This window comes from Mustela erminea, chromosome 17 (genome assembly GCF_009829155.1).
Source record: "Mustela erminea isolate mMusErm1 chromosome 17, mMusErm1.Pri, whole genome shotgun sequence".
NCBI lineage: Eukaryota > Metazoa > Chordata > Mammalia > Carnivora > Mustelidae > Mustela > Mustela erminea.
The window spans coordinates 13,640,118-13,664,344 of record NC_045630.1 but is presented as its reverse complement, the minus strand read 5'-3'; the positions used below and the strand labels follow the sequence as shown (position 1 = coordinate 13,664,344).

General features: G+C 38.3%; 1 protein-coding gene across 8 annotated transcripts in view; it reads right to left on the bottom strand.

Moving 5' to 3' along the window:
- RPS6KC1 (ribosomal protein S6 kinase C1) overlaps nucleotides 1–24,227 on the bottom strand; it is a 177,885-nt gene that overhangs the window by 14,580 nt on the left and 139,078 nt on the right. For 3 of the 8 annotated variants that reach the window (XM_032316993.1, XM_032316995.1, XM_032316996.1), the window contains 2 exons: nucleotides 15,501–17,093; nucleotides 15,140–15,229 (listed from right to left, as the gene is read on the bottom strand). In XM_032316993.1, the coding sequence (XP_032172884.1) occupies nucleotides 15,140–15,229; nucleotides 15,501–17,093 (1,683 nt within the window). Of the gene's footprint in view, nucleotides 1–5,030; nucleotides 5,099–15,139; nucleotides 15,230–15,500; nucleotides 17,094–24,227 lie in introns of all 8 variants that reach the window. The other 5 variants (XR_004279901.1, XR_004279903.1, XM_032316994.1 and 2 more) reach the window with 5 other exon arrangements.

Here is a 24,227-nt window from a genome sequence, read left to right as displayed (position 1 = left end):
ACTATTTAACATTTTACATGATATTTAAAAATTTCCAAGCAACCTTATGGAGAACCTACTTAGGTAGGATGCCTTTGGAGGGGAAAGAATATTGTGTTTGTGCCCAAGAAAGAGGAACATTTGACCCATCAACCCAAAGAAAATTGTGAAAAGTTATTAGATGGTTTTATAGGGTCTAAAAACATGCTCTGAGGAGCTCTAGACTAGAACCATACTCAGAGTTTCCTATTAGATTTGAGCAGAGGGCTGCTGAAAGAAGGCTATGTAATACAATCAGTGGCCAACATAATCTATAAAGGCATCGTTTTACTCAGCAAAAGATCCAAGGTGCCATTGCGGGTGCAGCCCAGCCCATCCAAGGCTACATGTTATGCCCATTCTCCAGTATTCACTGCTGGGAACAAGCACGGGGTGAAGTTTATCACTGTGGCCCTGGGGTGGGGTGGGGAGGGGGGTGATGGCTGGGTGGTCCTTGAAGCTACCAGATAAGCACAGTCCATCTTCCTGGGCATCAAAGATTTTCATATTTGTGAGAGGGAGTGGGACAATGTTTTGCTAGCAAAGGAAACTCAGATCTATTACGGGCCAGAATACACAATTTGCCTAGATTTACAAGATAAAAAGAATTCTGAGAAACTTCAGGATGACATTTCACTTGTCCCCTAGGGTACCCATTTCGTATCACCTCGACACCCCTACACCTCTACTTGGGTAGAAAAGTCTGAGGCACTTCATGAGATAGACAACATGTACTCCGTCACTGGTTTCTGTGAAATGGCTCAACAAAAGAATCCAAGGAACAGGTTCATTGGTTCTATGCTGTTCTAAAAGCCCTCACAGAAGCCTTCACAGTCTTCTGCCAGAGTCCTTAACAGGTAGATACCAACATACTGCTTCGAATGTGGCTGGGCCCCAGTGTGAGGGAGGCAACCCAGGCAGTAGCAAGAGGACCAAGTAGGCCCTATAGCCAATGGTGTCCCCCTGCGCCCGCGGCTTGCTCTCTGCTCCAGGAAGCACCGACCAGCATCCAACATCACTGTGGGTTTTTCTCTAGCACTTCTGACTTCAGTCTACTTCTGGTGCTCCTCATTTCTCTTTCCATCTTTCCTTGATCTTCCCCTCATCTTTTTTTCCAGCGACAGCCAGCTTCTTTTCCTCTCCCCTGACTTTCTCTTTCTTCCCTCTTCTTGGATGTCACTTGCTTACACTTTCTGATGGTACTCAGGCCGAAAGGGACTGCTGATCCTAATCTAAGAAAAACTGCTTTGGAAGTACGAAGGTGCCTAGGCTGAATGCCATCTTTATTCTGATTGGGCTGGTAAAGGAGGAGAACAACTCTGAAAAGGTAATTTTATTTTTTATTTATTTTTCTTTTTACAGAAATCTGGGAAAAAGACACTAAACAAGTTTTGGAGCCATCCTCTTAGAATGCAGCTTAAAGCTTTTGAAAATGACTTTGTATTAAGCAGGGATTCCTTAATTAATGTGAAACTGACATCATGACCAACTGACCAACTTGATTTTCACAGATGACTCAAAAATACAACAAAGAGTTTGTATTTAGGTAAGACAGAAAGAGGAACTTCTTAATGGCTAGGAGATTTAAATGTTACAACTGGAGGGCGCCTGGGTGGCTCAGTGGGTTAAGCTGCTGCCTTCGGCTCAGGTCATGATCTCCGGGTCCTGGGATCGAGTCCCGCATCGGGCTCTCTGCTCAGCAGGGAGCCTGCTTCCATCTCTCTCTCTCTCTCTCTGCCTGCCTCTCCATCTACTTGTGATCTCTCTCTATCAAATAAATAAGTAAAATCTTTAAAAAAAAAATGTTACAACTGGAGTAAGTACTTGTGGAATTTCTTCTTTAGGATTTTCAAACAGAATTTCCTTTTTCTTTTAATAACCAGAATGAAGGATTTGGGCTGTCTCTTTAAACTGTTTAAGGACTAATCATTCTTATATTAAAAAGTAATAATATGGGGCTCCTGAGTGGCTCAACTGATTATGCGTCCGACTCAGTCTCGGCTCAGGTCTTGATCACAACCAAGCCCCACACTGGGCTCTGCACTAGGCTTGGAGCTTACTTAAAAAACAGATAGACTCTGAACTGCCAACAAGAAGCGTGAGGCTGTATGACTGCCAAAACAACTGTTTAAAACTGCTTTACTTGCAAAACCTACACAAAAATTTGACGCATAAACCAAGAGTACTGATTTATACATAAAGCAACAAGACGACTACCACACGTTTATGTATCTAATGTCAAAAGCAGAGAATATGAAGAAATACCAAATAAATCCGTGAGACTATTTTAAAAGTGTAACACAGTAAAGCTAAGAAATCCCATTAAACTCCCATGTTGAATTTTTTAAATCTGAAAAAAAAGCAGAAAAATATTTCAAAGGATAAATTTACCACTGTTTTGGCAATTTTCATATTTTTCCTACAAAAACCACTGTGTATAGCTTCTACATGCCCTTCCCTCGCTGCTCTACTCTGTATTTGCATTGCCAGGTGGCAAAATACTATCTCTGTTCTCCACAAATGCAGCAATACCTCCTATAATATAGGCATTAAACAAAGTGATGGAGGGGAAAAATGAACTATTCCCTAAGAAAAAAAACAAATTCTCAAGGTTATTCCCACAAAACTCAAAAAGAGATGGTGTTATCAAAGAATCCTGGATTTTTGTCTTTGAATCAAAGAAACATATGGACAGGGCTCTGGACACGCTACCGTTTGACCCTGGCTGAGTACGTCATACTAAGCTTACTCTGAAAATGAGGGAAGCCAGATCTCTAGCATTCTTTGTACCTGTAGTTTTACGATCCTGAAAGTGTTTTCAAAAGCACTCGTGAGCCTTTCTCAAAACAACTTCTCCCTCCATTAACCTACCATCCCCAAAGAACGGGACTATGCTAAAATGATGAACGTTCCTCAAACTTCCTTTCTCTCCTTTCTATCCACAGCACTACTCCATTTCCCTAACAGACCTGGTGATAAACAAAATGAATCAGTGTCAATCTAATCATTATCATCTTTTAATGTAATGGAGACACAGAACTGGCCCCAGATAAGATTTCAATCCATCCAAAATTTTTTTAATGACCTCAAATATGTGAGAACAGTTTAGTAAAATTCTCGAATTCACATTTTAGCACTATCAATTCTAACATTCTTAACACCATATAGGACCTTACTGATTCATACTAATGATTCAAACCATCATATTTCACAAGTGAATAAACATGTTTAAATAAAACAATAAAGATATCACAACATAAAATGTGCTTTGCCTACCTTTGTTTTACTCATGTTTAACAGCTCATAGAATACTCTTCAACAAGCCAAGATATTTTTCAGAAAAATAATGCTGCCTTGGTAACCCATACTGTCAAAGGGTTTGCAAAAACATAGAATAAGAGAGTTTTATAGTCCTTATGATAATCAATTTACTAAGTCTCCCTCTTATAGTCAAAAATAATAATGCTAACCTGACCCCAAAACTGTAGCTATAATAATCATCGCTCCTGAAAATACAGGAGCAAAAAAGCAGAAAGCTTGGACGTAAGAAATCATAAAATGTCCAACACCTACATGAAAAGTGAAGGAACAGAAGTATACACTCTCTTTTAGGACCATGGAGAGACCATGCGATCCCCAGTATCACCGAAATCACAACATATACTTAAGTACAGGCACACAGCCCCTTGGGACTAATTATGCAGTTTAAACCATGGGTTTGCCAGAGACATGACTTAAAACTAACCAAATATAACAATACTGCACTGGAAACTACAGAACTGAAAAAGCTAGAAAATGCACGTTAAACTTGAGTTTTACATAAAGACCAACCTTTCCACAAAGCTTGACAAAGACGAATGATCTTACATTTTAAGCAATTTGGTACCCTCAACATCCCAAATTCAGAATTTACTTTTCTTTAAGAGTTTGTCACTATTGTATTGCTTGATAAATAAGGGAATCTCAAAGTCTACATTTAGTTCTTTGATGGATGGATTTGATAAGACACGGTTTCAGACTAATGACACCACTTGACTGTTCCCTGGTTTTTCACCAAGGGAGACGCACACAGGGTCCATCTCATCTTTCCCCCTAACCCTTCCTAACCGCACAGCTGCCCAAGCCCATTGCAAAAATCTCTAGATAATTCCATAACCTCTCTCTGGCAGTATGCTTTGTTGCTGCTATCTTCCTCATAGGATATGATAGGAAATAAAGTTAGTTCAGAATTTTCTTAGAAGAGAATTTCAAATATAGAGAAACTCTATTTTCATTTAGAACAAGTTTTTAAATATTTCTCCCAAACTGTTTTAATACTTTTTTAATAAATAGAATCTTAGAAGCCTCATTTCTTTTCATTCTCAAAGTTCTAGTAACTGTGGAACTATTAAGAGCATATAAAACTCAATGAAATGGCAACAATTGTTGCATATAAAGGATTTATGTAATAGTCAAATTACACCAACATTTAGATGGTAGAAGAATTTGTCACATAAATGATACAGCACTTTATCCAAATATCGAAATGATGGAACAATTCTAAAGGCACAGATCTATGCAATAAATTAAAATGATAATCTGTAGTAAGTATACTTTGGGAGAGAAGGGGAGATACAGTTTTCTAATGCCGCAGAGTTTTTAAAAAATTGATTTTAGGTATCTGACTTTAAGGATTGCAATTCTCGCTTCTGGGAAAAAAGCATAAGTAACACAAATACATTAGCTTTTAGAAAAAAAGAGAGATCTTTGCTGAATAAAACAATATAAGAATTAAGCCACCATGGCCTTAGATAGGAATAGAAAAAAGAAAAAAAAATGGAAAAAAAATCTGGTCTATCATTAGTGACATACTTGGACCAAGGAAAAGAACATGTTTCTTCTGCAATGAGCACTCCATGTCAGCTAGAGCATGCAAACATTAGTACTGTGTTCCTCCAGACAGTCTTTCCCTGCAGCATCTGTTGCTAATTGAAAGGGACTAGAATTACAAAATTCTAGTCAATTTCTCTCACCAGTTCTTGCTGTGTATAAAGATTTTCTATGCAGGGGCTGAGCATTAGTCTTCCACTACAGCTGATGACTAAAGAACAAAGAGAAAGAAACACAGAAGAAAGAATTTTTTTTTTAATCCAACAATATATGGAACTAAATATTGAGTAGAGAAACAGCTAAGCACATCTTTTATTGGTGTGGTAAATTACTATTCTATAAATGCAACTATTCACCAATAAAGGTCTATTGACATTCTAGGTAACCAATTGTATATGTCTTCTGTTTGGGTAGTCTCTCTCTCTTTTATTTTTTTTACGTAAGTTTTCAAAATCAACTGTCAATCCTATACCAATTATGTCTTTTATTTCTAGCTCCTAGGCACAGGAGGCACTTAATAAGTGTTTGTTGAATAAATATATCCATCTTGTGTTCTGTAGCACAGTTCATTCCAGGATTCAGAGCATCTACAAAAGCCTCATTGCATTCATTTTCCTTAAGTCCCATCAAGCATAGAGATCTATGTCAAGTCCTTTCACACTTTTATATGTGTTAGGCTAGAAAGTTCCAAACATTATCTAAAGCACACCCTGGCTGCTGGATGAAACGCAGACTGAAGTCAGGTGAGAAGGGAGGTCAGTCAGTTGATGAGGGCGGTAGTCCAGCCAAGTGATGCTGCTGGCTTAAAGATCGAGGTGCGGTGGGCGCCTTCCAGGGCTCCCCTCTACAGAGTGCGGTGACTGCCTCGGTTTGTTCTGAGGGGACAGCATGTTGCAAAGGAAAAAGCTGACAAGCCCCAGGAGCAGGAAGAAGACAGGACGGGGAGGTGACTTGGGGTTTGCCGTGCCCCTGTTCAATGTGGCAGCCCAGGCACCCAGTCCCGTGAAAGGTGCTACCAGTGTGTAAACTGCCTATGATACCGGGCTCCTAGTCTGGTGAGATAATCAGTATGTTAGTATTCTCTTAATGTCCCCCCAAAAAACCTCACTTAAGTAAACTGGAGGACAACTACACCTCGTAGTTTCCCAAGGGAATTATTTTAGATGTAGAGACAATTTTTTGAAAAGTTTCCCAAAAATGTCGCAACTAAAAGCAAAACTAAAAGTCCTATCAACTAGGAGAATAAAATTTCACTTTAAGTCCAGGGCTGAACTGTTTCTCTAATACCTATAAACTAAATAATCAAAGTTGAGACATTTAAAGTTTCAAAGTCTGAACGTACACAAGTGTTCAAGAGAACGTGTATTTTAAATGAAATCATTTGGACAGAAGAAATGTACTTGCCCAAGGTCTCACATCTCTTAGGCAGATCTTAATTCTCAGAGTGGTAAACTATCTAGAGCCTGGAATAAGCACTTTGCTCCCCTCTCTCCGTATTTGATCCTACTTTAGAAAATGCTGCCTGCCTACTCCTCCATTCCCCATTCCATAAAATCCTCCAATTCTGTACTCTTGATTATTCAAACACCTTATTTGTTGGGTAAGGTGTATGAACTACTTAAAAATTATCAGTATCACATTCCTCTCATCCATTAGAGTATTATCCAGAGAGGGCCGATGACAGAGGCTAGCACTTTCCAGAGAGAAGCGTGCAGCAGCCAGAGCTCCACACTTGACTGCACCACAGGGCGATGGGAGAAGTGTGCGCCTCTACCTTTCACACACTTGTTTTCTTGGTTCAACCCAGGCTCTAGCCTTGCTGCCTGCCACCACCTTATTAATCCAGTGGTTTTTCAAGCACTTTAATTACCTGAAACCCTGGGCCAGCTGTATTGTGGGGACTTGGACATAAGGACACACTGCACTCAGAGAATTCAAGTTGGGCTTGACCAAATACTTAAATCTGCTTTTTTCTCGCTACCTAGCTCGGAGTTTCTCATTGCGGGGATGACCTGGCAACCATGTTCTGAGCTTTCCTGCACTTATCTGCGTAAGTTGCACCAAACTCCTTGATTTAACTTGATTCAGCATTCCAGAACCAAGAATTACCTGTTCAAGGGAGTTTATAGGTATCATTACTGTACTTCTTGTGATTTAAAATAAGAAATGGATAACTACCAGATGACTTCTGGTTGACTGATTACAATTATAATTCTGAGCTCTATACAATCTTGCTTACTCTCCCACCCTGCATTTCTAGTAGGAAAAAAAAAAAAAACAACCAACAGCATGCTCCATTTTCCATTGATCATATCACAACAACTCCATTCTGAATAGCCATCGGGTGTCACACTGTTACCCAACCAAAGCCATTAAAGTTGATTGATGAGAAAAAGGCTAACTGAAAATTGTGAAAATGACAGACGCAGCTCCCCCCCCCAACCCGCCCCGCACCGCTGTTGCCGTGTTAGGCAGCCCGAGCTCCATGCACTGCTATTAAAGGAGCTTAAGGAATCCCATTTGCTTTGTCATCAATTTTTTAAAACCTTAGCATTTTTAAACATTTATTTGAAGGAAGCATTTGTGAATAATTGCTTGGAAGGAGTAAGCCCTGGCTACTTCATGGAGATGCAAACTGACAAAATTTTGTGCTCACTTCGGCAGCACATACACAAACTGACAAAATTTTATATACTATGGAAACAGATGCTTTGGTCAAAGTAGCTAGCCAGTAGCTCTGGTACGTAATATTTAAGACTATTATCTCTTCTGCATTAAAGATCAGAGGTAAAAGACAGCCATTTTCCTTTTTACAATAATATGGTAGTGAGGCTAAGTAACCAAATAGTTGCCAAAAATCAACTTAGACCTGAACATCAAGAAGCATTACAATGCAGCTACTACTTAAAACTACAAGTATCTTGTCTCGTGTTCCTCTTCTAAAAAAAAGAATCTGTCCCAGATCAGAAAGAAAATCATTTGGAGTAAATAAGAGGTTAAAACTAATATCCTCTTAATAATCTAAAGTTTGAGGTAACCCCCCACCCCCGGTATAACGGGTAGTCTTATGAAACATACAGAGATCTTGTACTTTACCTCTTCCGTATGAAAACATTACTAATGACTCTTAAAAATTCTCTAGTTCTAATGGCCGAAGAATTTCTTCTCCTGAGAAGAGCTAATATGTTATCCTCTAAGGTGCCAAATCACAAGTATGGGACACTTTGCTATTATTCTGCCTCATTCCCATCAATGGAGACAAATCATATTTTGTTCTCATGAGAAGTATGATTTCAGAAAGGGTCTATTTCAACATGGAGTGACCTTAACGCAGAGGTGAAGGTGACTGGCCCATCACTGGGGGATTTGTGAGAGATCCAAGATACACCTTACCTAGGGAGGGATCCCAAGGTTCCAGACTTTTCAAAACAGTATAAAGCAACTCTTTAATCTTTCTGTCAGGAGGGGCTTCCCGGGACTAGGTAAGATTTGGGTTGACTGCAAGCTCTTTTGCTTGTCTTAGTATGACTCTATACTCATGGCACAAGCTTCATCAACAGACAGGGGTAAAGTACATCAGGGAATATTCATCAGTGTAAAATTTTCACTGTTCTATGGCAAACTGGAAAAGTTACTGGTTCCCCCAAAGAAGACAGAGATTTGATCTTTATGACAATAAAAACTAAAGGCAAAGGACTAAAAGTACTTGCTAATTGTTCAAGGAAAACATTAGAGCATCCACTATGTACAAGAGAGTTACTGGTGAAGTTTTGCTTAAGAGTAAATCAGACAAAAGAGTTACTGTTTGAAAGATAATGTTTAAATATTAACCACAAATACTGTACTCTTTAAAAATTATTTCTATAGCTCCCTCTTGCTTTTTTCTTCTTTCTCCTTTGGGGGGAAAAATTAAAGCCTCCCCAGAGATATATCCGTATTTCCTGGTTATATCATTATTATTTCAAAATGTACATCTAAGAACTACAGGGGTGGAGGGGAGATACGGGCTGACCGGAGGTGGGACAGCTTAAAAAAAAAAAGACAAAATGTACATTTAGGGCTCCTGGGTGGCTCAGTCATTAAGTGTCTGCCTTTGGCTCAGGTCATGATCCCAGAGTCCTGGGACCGAGGCCCATATCGGGCTCCCTGCTAGGTGGGAAGCCTGCTTATCCCTCTCCCATCACCCCCTGCCTGTGTTCCCTCTCTCTGTCTCTGTCTCTCTCTCTCTCTCTCTCTCAAATAAATAAATAAATAAACCTTTAAAGAAATTTTTTAAAAAAATATATACATCTATATTCATATGGTTTCTCTCTTAACTTCACATTCCCTCATGTTTGGTGAAGTTACCTAAGATCCCAAAATTCTCATATACAAAATGATTCTTTCTTCTTTAAACAATTTTGTTTTTTGAGAATCTTGACAATCAAATTTCACCCTACTCAAAAGGTGTCTTGGCTTTTCTCTTCCAAATGAAAATACTATCCATAAATTCTTCATTTTCACATCATATATATTATGTAAATACTCTATAAATGAGTAAAAATATATACTTGGAGGGGCGCCTGGGTGGCTTAGTTGGTTAAGCATCTGCCTTGGGCTTGGGTCATGATCCCAGGGTCCTGGGATCGGGCCCCGCATCAGGCTCTCTGCTCAGCAAGGAGACTGCTTCTCCCTCTCCCTCTGCCTGCCTCTCTGCCTACTTGTGCTCTCCTTCTCTCTCTCAAATAAGTTAATTTGTGTGTGTGTGTCTGTGTGTGTGTGTGTGTATACATACACATACACTTTGAAAGTCATCAAGTGAGGGACGCCTGAGTGGCTCAGTTGGTTAAGCCGCTGCCTTCGGCTCAGGTCATGATCCTGGGGTCCTGGAATTGAATCCCACATCGGGTTCCTTGCTCAGCGGGGAGCCTGCTTCCTCCTCTCTCTCTGCCTGCCTCTCTGCCTGCTTGTGTGTACTCTCTCTCCCTGACAAATAAATAAAAAATCTTAAAAAAAAAAAAAAAAAGAAAAGAAAAGAAAGTCCTCAAGTGAAATAATGATTTTCACCCTGCTAAACAGCAGACAAGAAATCAGTATTTATCCTTGGCAGGGGGTTGGGGGGATTCTTGCCTTAATAAAATGAATTTGAATTCTGACTACATTTTGTGTAAGAAGGGTATTAGGTGATTTGATATCTGTTGTGATCTTTTTTTTATACTCAACAAATCTGTTTTACTAGTGGTAAACTAAGGTTTAGAAAGCCTATTTTTTTTTAAGGTTTAGAAAGTCTTAAATAACATGCTCAAGGCCAACCTATGAGTTAATGGTTATGGAAAAAAATTTAAGGTTGGTAATTTTTTTTTTAAGACTTTATTTATTTGACAGAGAGAGAGAGAAAGAGAGACAGTGAGAGAGGGAACACATGCAGGGGCGGGGTGGGAGAGGGAGAAGCTGGTCTCCCGCTGAGCTGGGAGCCCAATGCAGGGCTCCATCCCAGGACCCTAGGACCATGACCCGAGCCAAAGGCAGACGCCTAATGACTGAGCCACCCAGGTGCTCCGAAGGTTGTTAATTCTTAATTCCACTTTATGATTCTAAATCTTAAACTTATGACATCCTCATGGTATTTTAAACCATCCATGGGCTGAGTCCTAGATCTATATATCAAATACAAAACTATCACGTGGAGCCCCATGTTTAAAAAGGCAACAAATAACATGTAAGATACATTTATGAAAAAGGACAGAAGAGACTACCCTCAAAAAATATATTCATGGACTATTTGATAAAGTCCGGCTAGAAGAGCAAAGGGTGGTAGTAAATAAATGTTATGCTCTAAAACTGAATTTTGCCGATAGTTTTCAGCATGATTTTTCTATGTTTCACTTTTCACTGTCAGCTGTGAGCTGTTTCCAAGTGTGAAATCGCCTAAGAGAGGAAGCAAAGCTGTCATTTGACATCTGGGAGCGTGGAGATCGGACTGCAGTAAAAAGCAGTTTGGACTTCTTCAATTACACACACATTCACCTATAAATTCTAAAGTCTGAAAAGTATTCAATGAGAAATATCAATGTAAATTTCAAGCATTTATAAAGGCTCATCATGGAGTGGAAAATGAAGGTGAAGGACACCCAGGGAGAGGACACCGCATCAACCTGTGAAGACCAGAATAAGAAACTGAAGTGATTATATTAGCATGATAATGAACATGTAAACAATTTTACTCACTTGCCTTAGATTGCTTATTAAACTTTCAAATATAGTCTTTTGTACTTTATATGCTATTACAGGTTCTAGCTGCTTTTTTATAATGAAGGGTCAAGACTGTTAAGGGGAAAAATACTGGTAAAAAAATACTTTCTTGACACTTTATTCTTCATTTACACTTAAAATGCTATAACAAAAATTTATTCTGTGTTATGATACATTAATAGTTATGATGATAGCGCACATAAAATCCTGTGTGTGTGTGTGTGTGTGTGTGTGTGTGTGTGTGTGTGCGTGTGTGCGTGTGTGTACACAAATATAGAAATAAAATCAGAGGGGTGCCTGGGTGGCTCAGTGGGTTAAAGCCACTGCCTTCAGCTCAGGTTATGATTTCAGGGCCCTGAGATCGAGCCCCGCATCAGGCCCCTCTCTGCTTACTTGTGATCTCTGTCTGTCAAATAAAATAAATAAAATCTTTAAAAAACAAAAAAACAAAAAAACAAAATCAGAGTAACTACAAAGAAACTACAAAGAAGTCCTCTAGAGAAGAATAATCAATTTACTCTAGTTTTTATTCTGTAACGGCTCACCACCAAAAATAGGGCAACCTGTCCACAAGTCTCTTAATAAAGTATCTAAAAGTTTCCTAACGTGGAAACTAGACAGTATTATGTTTATATTGTCACGCTATACAACCTATTTCCACTTTGGAGTCTATTTCTTTGCTCTTTCTCTTCCTGAACTCTGTCCTATGTTTCTCTGGTATGAAAGGAACCCATTTACCATGAATGATGTTTATTTAAAATAAAACCTTTCTAGAGAATCATCCTAGGTAATCTAAGGATACAAAGTGAACCTAAAAGGAATGGCTTCGACTTTGAAAACAGGGCTGGGTTTGATCAGTGAATTCGTATTCTCAAGACCCTCTTGATCGGCCTGCAGCTGCGGCCATTTATTTGCCTGCTTTTTCACAGATGTAGACAGAGAAAGCACCATGGGTTTTGTCTTTTTGTTACGGACTTGTTTTCTTTAACATAAAAAGTGGCAACTTTTTAAAAAAGTTCTTCATGTTGTTGTAGAAACTGGTGAACATCAGATATCCTTGGTAGTACACACTGTTAAAATGACTATGACTTTTTAAAATCTGAGATCGCAAAGTTGGCAGAAACTATACTTCAATAACAGAAGGTGATCATTTGCATTTCAAAATTTATCTATCTTGCTTTTCCCCTCAATTAGACCAAAACATGTTGATTCACAGGTTTCTGTGTGTGTGTTGTTTCTTTTTTAAACTTATTTATAGAGCAGAATAATGGCCCCCCTGCTAGTTTGGCATGTGCTCAAGTTTCTGTCCATGTAAATCGAATCTGTTACTGGAAATTTTTCTCAAAATATAAAGGCACATCATCCACAAGATGAAAAGATACACTGCTGATATTATAAAGTACAGGGCAGGTGGATCATGTTTTTAGGACAAATACGTGATAAGGATTCCCAGGAGGGAGGAGGGGTCGGGGTAGAGGCTGCATGCTGTTTAAACAGAACTGGATCATTCTCATCACAATCTTATGACAACTTTACTTTCTAACCAAACACCAGCAGCTTAACATGCTTTAGAGTTACTTGGACAATAATACTAAGGTTAGAGTTGGAAAACGGAAAGGCAGAGGGAATGTGGGAGAGAATGACTGCAACCCTACAGTGTTTCTAAGGGCAGACCAGAAGATGACTAATACTCTCTGTCCCCATGTATTAATGGATTCGTGACTTTTAAGCACTGAAATATTAGCATATTAGCATTGCACCCACCCTTTGAGAAGAGGAGGAAAACCTACTTAACAGTTTTTATCAGTGGCACCACTATTCACTCTTGAAATAAACAGTAATTTACAATTTTTTGTCCCAGTTCCTTTATATTATAAGCAAGGGGTTAGGAGAACACGGACTTAACTGTGTTCTGTAACTCTCTGGGTTTATGATCATCTACATTACAACACTAGCTTTACTTTTCAGTGAAGGCCACTGCTGGTTTTGTTTCCCCCACCAACTGATAAAACAAATTAATAGGCCCAAAGAATAGAAGAGACTTTCCACATTGTTCAGTGCATGCCATAATGCTAGAACACTTCTGCAACTCACAAAGCTTAAAAGTACAATTCTTTCATGCAAATAATTAAAACAAAGCCCTTCTTCAGATGACAGCTTTTTTCAAATGTTAGTGAAGGGCAACCTGGAAGATGACAGTAAAAATCCATTAATGGTAGACTGCCACCTGCTGGTAAACTATTAGAATTGTGATTTCCCGGGAAAGGCTTTAAAGGAAAATCTGGAAACTGATCTGGATTAAACTCAGTATTTCGGTACACAAAATTAAAAGTATGTAGTAGTTGATGAATGCAGTATAGCTTTGTTCCACATATATTAAAATTCTCAGGATGTCAACATGCTATGAATATTAAAGTATAGGACTGTACGCTGAAGAAACAATCTGCTGGAATGCCAAAGGATGACCCAATAGTTTTCAATAAGAGAGTGAAAATAAAAATAGGAAATAAGGAGTCAGTTATAAATATTATACAATGTCTCACAACATTGGTTTTGATGTGACGTTTATACTGCACTTCACTTCTGGATTTAACAGGTTTCATGTCAAAGAACTCCCAGATTTAATTTTGATTCTAAAACCTCCAAATTCATTACAATTAACATATGTACTTGTGTACACTGGTACCTAAAATGTTATTTATCAAATTAGAAAAGGGGGTGAAGTATAAAAAAAGAGAACCAGATAACCATCATAAAGTGATTACACTATGAAATTATTTTTGTTATCCCATTAACTAAATCATACTAAGGCTTCAAAAGAAACAGCATAATATTATCTACTTGAGAGAAACAAAAATATAGTCATGCTCTATTGCCCCTAAGAAAAAAATAAAATCAAACACCCCTAACTTGAGGGAAGGAAGTAGAAAAGAAAAGATATAACAGTAAGAAAAAAATCCAAATCATTGTTTTCAGGAAATAGTTATAGGCTATTTGCTTTTGCAGCTTGAAAAACTTTGCTATTCCCCAATACAGAAATAATTCTTAACAATGAAGGTTGTAACTAAAAACAATATAGCTCTTTCGATCCTAATTATAATCATTTCCCATTATGCAGGGAAGCAATGTTAGCATCAATAATACGCTGGTTAGCTAGGAAGCATTAAATACTGTATTAATCAACAACTAAGCATATCATGTCAACATAATCAGTCTGAACCTCCTTTGAAAGCTATTGGGGTGACAAGTGAAGTAACTTAGACCATCCAAAGAGGTTAAAAGGTAGGCAAAAGGTGAACAAACTTTGGGTTCAGATATAGCCCCATCTGCACTGACAGAGACACTAACTCAAATCCAATTCAGATGCTTAAATGACCTATCATTACCAGCAAAGGATCTATCACACCCCAGAAATAAATCTCTAATTTTTAAGAAATAGACAATACAGTAACCTATTGTGTCAAATATTTGGCTAAACTGGCTATTTTAAACCAAGAAGAACATGCTTCCTAAAATGTCTCAGATACAGAAAAGAACTCTAAAATCTGCTCTACAAACCCAGCTTGGCTTATCATTGAAGTCACAATATTGCATTTTTTTAATTCCACTTTTTTTTATTACCCATTTTATCCTTGGGAATTTTACCCCCTTTGTCGGCTACCACTCCTATCTTAATAAAACCATGCAGTTAGAGAGGTTTGGGGTATTTAAAGGTCCTTCTAAATACTAAGAAGTTACGACATGTCTAAGACAGACTGCACTGTCAGTTCTAAAGTACAAACCTGTTTAACAACAACAACAACAACAACAACAACACACACACACACACACACACACACACACACACTCCTCTATTGGAATATACAATGCTTTAATTTCCAAATTTTCTTTTTTGGAGGATTAAAGAGATACTCAAATCCAATACATATGTGAACTGTGAGTGAAAAACACAACTTCTGCAAAGAAAAGAGAGCTGCTGAACTACTTTTTCAAGTGAAACATTTTAGGAGATTGCTCTAACCTGGGGCACAGTACATTCTCTCTATGGCATCGCTGTCACAGGAATCTTCAACCTCACTCCACCTGCTAAAATACGTTAGCTGAATGTGTCCTAAAAACAAAACGACAGGAGAAATCAAAACATTTTTCTCTTCCATTTTCTGCAGAAGTGAACTGTAATTACTCCTTTTGTAGCTAAAAACAGTATCATTAAGAATAATGGCATCATTAAGTACTAGAAGCTATTACTGGGGGTGAATTTGCCGCACTGATAATGAAGCTCTAGACAGGAAATGAAGATACTAATTACAAGATAAAACGCCTACTCAGTTAATTGGAAGCAACAGCGAATAAAAAGAAATGCATTTGCAAAAGTTCCTGACCTCTATCATTCAATAAGATGTTGTTTGGGTTCAAATCGCGGCACACAATTCCCTCTCTATGTAAAGCATCAAGGGCTACCACCATTTCAGCTGCCCATCTTTGAATGCAGCCCTCGGGGATGTAAAACCTGGAGTTTAGTGCTAATTTTTTATCAAGGTCCTCAAAAATCTGATGTATTTCCTTGTCTCCTTCTAGGGCTAATCCACTCTCTCCCTTAGTCTCTGGATCTCTCTGAAATAAAGTCAGTTCCTCTTTAGCCAAATCCTCCGTTTGATCTGTAAACAGCAATACTTCTTCAGTTTTTAAAGTGTCTGTGTTTACATTATATTCATTAGCACCTGAGAGTGGGTTAGGAATATGGAATAAGCTTTCTTCTGTGTTGTCTGCAGTTACTACCGACTCCACCACTCCAAGTCCTTGGAACTTAGAATCGGTGTGTAACAAAGACATGTCTCCTGAACTACTATGATCAGCAGCCGCTAAAAATAACATCCCAAGATCCCCCTGGGCATTGTGTTTCTCAGCTAGACTCTGGGATGTAGGTCCAGAGGAATCACTCAATTCCTCCGTGCCTTCTTCTTCTCTTGCTTGGCGTTTTTCAGTACTAAGTCGAAGGCATAAAACATCGGGGGCTTCCAACAGTTTACTTTCAGTTATGCCTATGTCGGTCTGCAGACACTTAGTCGTTCCCACTGCTGCACCATCTCTGGTCGGCTCCAGTTCACCAGGAAGATTTACAAGAAGATCAGGCCTTCCCTCCTCAGTGCCAGTGACATCATCGAAAGCAGCATCTTTAAAAGAAATGACTGGGACAGAGTCATCTGAGCCCCTGCTAATGGTGTCCTGAGCTAGAAACTCTACCTTGCTTTCACTACCACCAGAACTCCTGGAAGTGCTGTCTCCGTCTGGAAGAGTGAAAAATGGTTTCAGAGGCTCTGACTTTAGACTATACAGTTTTTCTCCAAAATCAAGGCCTAGCAGTTCACTAGTGCTATCCTTACTGTCTATCCTAAAGAATTCCATGGGGCTGTTTTTAGATCTACTAAGGGAATCTGATGTTCTTGGAGAACTAACTGCTTCTACATCATCATCTCCAGCAAAGAACTTCAGCTCACGAGCTATCTGCTGGGTGCTGGGGCTGTCACTGCCAGCGGCAAGGTGTGCCGGGAAGCTTTCAGTAACTTTGGTATCAACACCACTCCCTCCAATCTTCATGAAAGGCTCCTCATTCAATGACCCTGGTTCAATCTTTTCTTGCCCATATTCATTGCATAATGTCAAATAACTAGTAGTACATTCTTCTTCTGAACTTGAGCCAGAATCTGGCCATTTTGGAGAGCTATCCTGGCCTTCTTCATCTTGGTTACTATCATCTTGAGAGCTTGGAGTAAGACTAGTCTTCAACGGCAGAACTTTGAGCATGGTTCCACTGTCACTTCCTCTGGAGTCAAAGCTGCTGCTGTCCTGAGGACTAGAAGTTGGCTGTTGAAGGTGAACTTTGGTAAGTGTAGATTTTTTCACTTCCCCGATGTCAAAGCTTTCTTCAGGGCTTCTGTTTAGAAACTTACTGATATATGACCAGAGTTTGCCACCTGTGAACAAGTATAACCAAAAAAATTTTTAAGATCCCCAAAGTAATGGTTACCTATTGAAGCCCTCAGAAAAACAAAGAGCATTCCAATAATCAACCAAACGCAAGACAATGATACCCATTAATATCAAGTATGCTGTAAAACAAGCATTTTAATGAAATGCTTTCTTGTTATTGCTGACTGTTGAGTATAGTTTTAAACATATCTCCTGATACCAATTATCTTTTAAATGACAACCTGTCTTTCCCTTTGAAATTAGTTTAACAAATACTAATATGAAATCCCACAGTAGAACACTGCTTTAAATATGATTTAGCTGCTGAAACATCTGATTACGTTCTGAGCTGTTTATGTAATAATTTTTTGAAGCATGGCCCCTTGGCCAAGTGGAAATACATAAATAAGTCCTCTTAAAATTGTATAGACTATAGGGGGTAAAAATCAACAATATCATTCCATAATATTCTATATTATGCCCAGTCCAAGATCAGAGGGGAGATACAGCATCAGGTATATAATTATGCCATTGTAAATGACATATTAATAACATTTTTCCCATCCCCCCCATATACATCATATATGTATAAGACCAAGTAAAGCAATTGAGGAAAATTGATTGGGCAGCCATTAATGTGGCCAACTATTGTAATTCTGGTTCTGTATTCTGAGATATACAAGAAACCTATGGAAAAGTAAAATCGTAAAAATCAATTTCAGGGGCACCTGGGTGGCTCAGTGGGTTAAAGCCTCTGCTTTCAGCTCAGGTCATGACTCAGGATCCTGGGATCGAGCCCCACATCAGGCTCTCTGCTCATCAGGGAGCCTGCTTCTCCCTCTCTCTCTGCCTGCCTCTCTGCCTACTTGTGATCTCTCTCTGTGTCAAATAAATAAACAAAATCTTTTAAAAAATCAATTTCACAGAAATCAAATAAACATAAAGGAAGCCAATGCTTTACCAGGAATACTTATTAGTTATTTCCCCTTACTTTACTTTTCTTTTCTTTTTTTTTTTTTAAGATTTTATTTATTTACTTGAGAGACAGACAGTGAGAGAGAGCATTAACGAGGAGAAGGTCAGAGAGAGAAGCAGACTCCCCATGGAGCTGGGAGCCTGATGCGGGACTCGATCTGGGGACTCCGGGATCATGACCTGAGCCGAAGGCAGTCGTCCAACCAACTGAGCCACCCAGGCGTCCCTCCCCTTACTTTTCTTTTTGTGTTATGTTAACCATTAAAAACTCCACCTGTTTTGCTCATTAGAATCTTTTTTTTTTTTTAAGATTTTATTTATTTATTTGACAGAGAGAGATTACAAGTAGGCAGAGAGGCAGGCAGAGAGAGAGAGGAGGAAGCAGGCTCCCTGCTGAGCAGAGAGCCCGATGCGGGACTCGATCCCAGGACCCTGAGATCATGACCTGAGCCGAAGGCAGCGGCTTAACCCACTGAGCCACCCAGGCGCCCCGCTCATTAGAATCTTTGAACAAATAACTATAAGTATCAAAAACCTACCAAAGTTTCACTGTATTGTAATAGTTAAATTTGATCTAGAAATCTTATAAACGATAATTGCAGATGCATACTTTGTGACAATGTTAACTGTAGCTTCCAAAAATGGGAAATAATGTGTTAAAAATAAATCCCTCTATTAACATGGAGAAGGCAACTTTTTTTTCCCAGCACCTTTTTAATGTCCTTATTAAGCATCCTATACCAAGGGTAACAATCTTAAGAGAAATAATCTCTGACAGTCAATTATATGTATAAAAAGGTTAGTGGAAGCATCCAAAAAAATCCTTTTGTACTTGGCATTTCATTTCATTTAGAGAAACTCAGTAAATAGCCCCAGTACTGTGCCTACTATAAAGTAAATGTATAATAAAGGATAACTGTCATAAAATTAATCCTAAGATACTGAGACATCTCTCCCTGTGACCCAGTTAATAATCTTCTCCCATTTTGACAATAATTAGGAGTATTGGACATTATGGTGTTTAACTTTTCCCTCTTTTTCTTAGCTAACTTTCTGTCCTGACTAGATTATACTTAGTGTTTCGTATTTCCCCATATTCAAATAAAATTTAAGGTTCATATATAGCTTTGAAACTCACAAAAGAAGCTATGCATTGATTCCATCATTTTCTTCATCATTTGACAACAATAGCCACATTCCTCTTATCACAAATATGTCTGTTGTGACACACTAACAATAAAGCCTGAACCCGGAGCTGGGATTCTTGTAAGCAGTCCAACTGAAACAATGTGTGTTGTTTTCCATTCTCCTAGATGGGGACGACTGTGAGGACAGGACCATCTTTTTCATCTTTCTGTATCTACTGCCTAAACAGTGTGCACGACATGACGGGCACTCAGTCAGTGCTGCTTTAACTCAAATGATAACTCATCAGAATGAGATGTGCCAACACAAAGTAGATAGTCTTTGCAGTTGCAAAGTTCCAATAACAGCAAGAAACAGTACCCAGTAAAGTTCTAAGAGAAGTTGCATACATTCTTAGGCCAAGTTCACCTGGATGAACTGCTGAAATCTAAAATTCAATGTCCTTAAATTCTTTCTCCTCCTTCTCCCCCATCACTTCCTCTTTCTGACCTTCACGCCAATCTTAGATTATTTTTCCTCCCTTGTTCTTTTGGGCAAGTTTCCAAGTCCTACAGCACGTGTCCATAATATTTTACGCCGTCTTCCTCTTCTACTGATTCCTCTAGTCAATCTGCTTCTTGGAATAACTTTATAGCTACAACTAGATCCCTGCTTTAATTCCTTTCTGTATCATTCTATCATACTAATTGCTGCCCACTAATCTTCCATTTCAGCACAGACTTGTATGATTTCTCCATTCAAGAACCCAAATTCCCTCCACCTACTAAATAATGTATGTACCAACTCTACAGAGGCACTGAACCCCTCAGTAATACAATGTGTCAAGCTATGATCTGGTCCTCCCCTTCAACTCACCAAATAATTCATCTGAACTGGATTCCTCCAAATATAACCCATGCTGGGCTTTTGCTCAAACTATACCTACCACTTAAAGAATTTTTTTTCTTACTAGTTTCTCCAATATCTACTTGTGAAAATCCTAACCATTCTTGATGGTTCCTCAGGAATTTGGTTTCTTTTACCAATTTTCTGACATGCCCTCAGTGGATTCAGATTCTCTGAATCTTTTATATCACTCAGTCCCTCTTACAACATTTAAAATGTTCTGTTTCACAGTAATATTACTTTCATACTTGTATACTTTTACCATCTCCTATACCAGACTACAGGGTCTTCAAAACTACAAGGAGAGGATTCTGCCTAGCATGTAAAATAATAGGTATTAAATAAATAGTTATTAAATCGGGTTATAAAAAGATGACATCTTTCCCAGTAGTTTGAAAATCTTTTAAGAATAAGAGTCTATAAATATTAGTATCATTATTTTGGGTCATGCTTCCTTTCTGCTTTAAAACAAATATATGGTCTCAAAAAAATTAAATACAAAAAAAGAACAGAAGAGAAAAATTCAAAATAATACAAATCTATTTATAATAATAGAATACAAATACAATAATAACACAAAACTATTAACTACAGGGGCCTGGGTGGTTCAGTTAGTTAAGCATTTGCCTCTTGATTTGGGCTCAGGTCATGATCTCATGGGTCATGGGATATAGCCACACACTGGGCTCCATGCTCAGCAGGAAATCCGCTTGGGCGTCTCTCTCTCCCCTCTGTCCTACCCCCATTCATGAGAGTACACTCAAGCACTCTCCCTCCCTCTCTAATAAATGGATAAATCTTTTTTAAAAAACACTATTAACTATTTGTACATTTACTTCCAGACTTTTTATTTGTGACTAACATCACATCATAAACATTTTCTAATTTTCATGAGACCATGAACTTCAGTGGCTATACAGCATAACCATGTGACAGACATTAGGAGGTATTTACATGTTCATCTACTGTTGGACATTTACACTGTTTCCAATCTTTTACTATTTTATAACTAAAATAATATGTACTTTTACATGAAGTACTTGACATCCTTGATAATTTCGTCAGGACAGAATTCCAGAAACGAAAAGACTAGATCAAAAAGCATGAATATGTTTAATGCTTCTGATACATGTTGTGAAACTCCTTTAGAGATAGGCTATCCCAGAATCTACTCCTATAAGCCTGTGTAATGCCATCTTCACAGCAACTTGCTTTTACTGAATGATAGCAAGCTGACCAATTTGTTTAGTCAAATATGTCATCTCCCTTAATTTCTATTCTTCTCATTATTACATAGAATTCTTAAATGTGATGGTTGGCACTATCTTCATGACATTTGTTCCTAACCTAAACAAGTACCCTAGAATGAATTATAAAAACTCTGCATTTTTCAAAAACTGAAACTGTTTTAGCCCTTCTCCATTCTTTGCTGGGTGCCCAGTTAAATTTAAGGTTTGATATGGAACTATGGAAATAAAATTTTGGTCCTATCCCATACTTTTTTTCAATGACAAAATCATGAAAACCACAAAACTTCTAAGAAATGTCCTTTGACATTTCTCACCCACAAAAGCTGAGTGTGTTTTACTTTCTATCAATTAAGATCAGGCCTAATAGACAAACTTACACAAATGTCAACAGTATAATTGTAATTATTATTACAATTATAATTATAATGTTATAATTATAACATTAAAAACATTATCCTTTAAAAAAATCTCTCAAAATATAAGTAGAAAATACCTAACATATTTATAATTTTCTTTTTTAACTTGACAGACAGAGATCACAAGTAGGTAGAGTGGCAGGCAGAGAGAGAGAAGGAAGCAGCCTCCCTGCGAGCAGAGAGCCCGATGTGGGGCTCGATCCCAGAACCCTGGAATCATGACCTGAGCCGAAGGCAGAGGCTTTAACCCACTGAGTCACCCAGGAGCCCCCATATTTATAATTTTTAACACTTCAGAAATATGAATGACACCTTTATAAGCCTCACTGAAGCACATAAAACTTAGAGCTATTAGCTATTTTAAGCTAATGAAATCCACAATTCATAAAGTTTAATAAAAACTCTTATTAAATTTTAATTTATTGGTTTTCTGAAAGACTGCAAAGAATATTTGTTAAATTTGCTTGACCAGAATTAAGACTTGACTTTAATATGTACGATAAAATACTGCTGGAACAATGATCAAAATCATTTTTTTTTTAAAGATTTTATTTATTTATCAGAGAGAGAGAGCACAGGCAGACAGAATGGCAGGCAGAGGCAGAGGGAGAAGCAGGTTCCCCGCTGAGCAAGGAGCCCGATGTGGGACTCGATCCCAGGACGCTGGGATCATGACCTGAGCCGAAGGCAGCTGCTTAACCAACTGAGCCACCCAGGTGTCCCGATCAAAATCATTTTTTGAACCAGCAATTCTACGTCAAGAAATGCATGCTATAAATAGTTCTCAAAAAAGAAAACAAAAATACACAAAGATATACAGGAAAAAGTACTAGAAACAATTTAAATACCAATTATTAAGGGAGGAGTTAAATAAATTATAGTATCAGTACAAGCAAATATTCTTTATTCAAAACAGCAAGAGCAACATTTGGAAATACACACAGTTCACCAGGTGCCAGGCACTGAGTGCTTTACATAGATCAACTACTTAATCCTCCCATCAACTGTATGAGGTAAATAATTATCATCCCTATTTTATAGACAAGGAAATGGAGGCACAAAAACATTAAACACCTTGCCCAACGTCACACAAACTAATGTAGTCTGGCTCTAGAATCCTTGTTTCTAACCACTACACTGGTCTTAATGCAGACCTATATGTACTGACAAGGAAAGCTGTCGAAGGTACATTGTTAAGATGGGGAAGAAAACAAGCCATAGAACAATTTGTAAGATCTGTTTTATTTAACCAGACATGTGGAAAGTATATGTTTATACACATTGGAAATTTTCCCCTATTTCTAGAGAGTGGAACTGGGCATTAAAGTGACTAAGAAGGAAGAATTTTTATTTTTACTTTATATACTTCTATACCGTAGTTCAAAAATATTACTTTATATATTAGTTTCATAAATTTTTTTGGAAAAAAAAAAAAACAGTTAATAAAAAGAGAATCATTTCACCCCTCGAGTCCCCAAGTGACTTGGTGCAAAACTCTTTCCCATCCCCCGCCTATCTGGTGTATCCACACTTGCAGGCATTCCTTCCAACCTAGGCATTTCACCTTTTCTCTGACCTCCTCAGTATCAGGCAATTATACACTGAGCATCTTCTATGTACCCTATGTACCAAGTATTCTCCTAAATGCTGGGATACAGATGATGAAAATGACATAATCCCTTATTCTTAGGAAGTCAGAGTTTTAATAATGCATGTGGCCTGCACTAAATACAATTATTTTCTCACCTTGTCTTCTCCAGAGTTAAAATAAGGGATTCATTAATAGGAACAATAAACATTTTCAATCTCTCTCCTAAAATCCTGCCTGGTATATCCAAATGCCTACTCAGTGCCACCCGGACATTTCAGAAGCATCTCATACTCACAGGTCCAAAACTGAATCCCTGATTTTTTCCTCTAAATCCACCCCTCCGATAGCTTTCCCCATCTTAGTAAATGGGAATTCCATTCTTTCAGTTCTGTGAGCCGAAAACCTTGCAGGCATGTAAAGCAGAATCATGTCAGTTCTAACTTCAAAATAGATTCAGAATCTAATGACCATTTCTCACCACCTCTACCACTAAACACTTTGTGCAAGCCACAATTATTTTCAACTAGATTGCTGCAAACATGTTCATACTGGTCTCCTGCTTTTGCCTTTGCCCTCCTAGACTACATTTTCCACAAAGCAGCCAGAGTGACCCCTATCTTGTCATTCCTTTGCTCAATATCCCTCAACCACCTCCTATCTAGTCAGAAGAAAAAGCAAGTTCTTCGAGCACCTGAGTGGCTCAATCAGTTAAGGGTCTGACTCTTGACTCTGGCTCAGGTCATGATCTTGGGGTTGTGAGACCAAGCCCCGTATTGGACTCCACACTGGGGCATGGAGCCTACTTGAGATTCTTTCTCTCCCTCTGCCCCTGAATCCTTCCCTCCATGATCGTGCTAAAAAAAAAAAAAAAAAGTC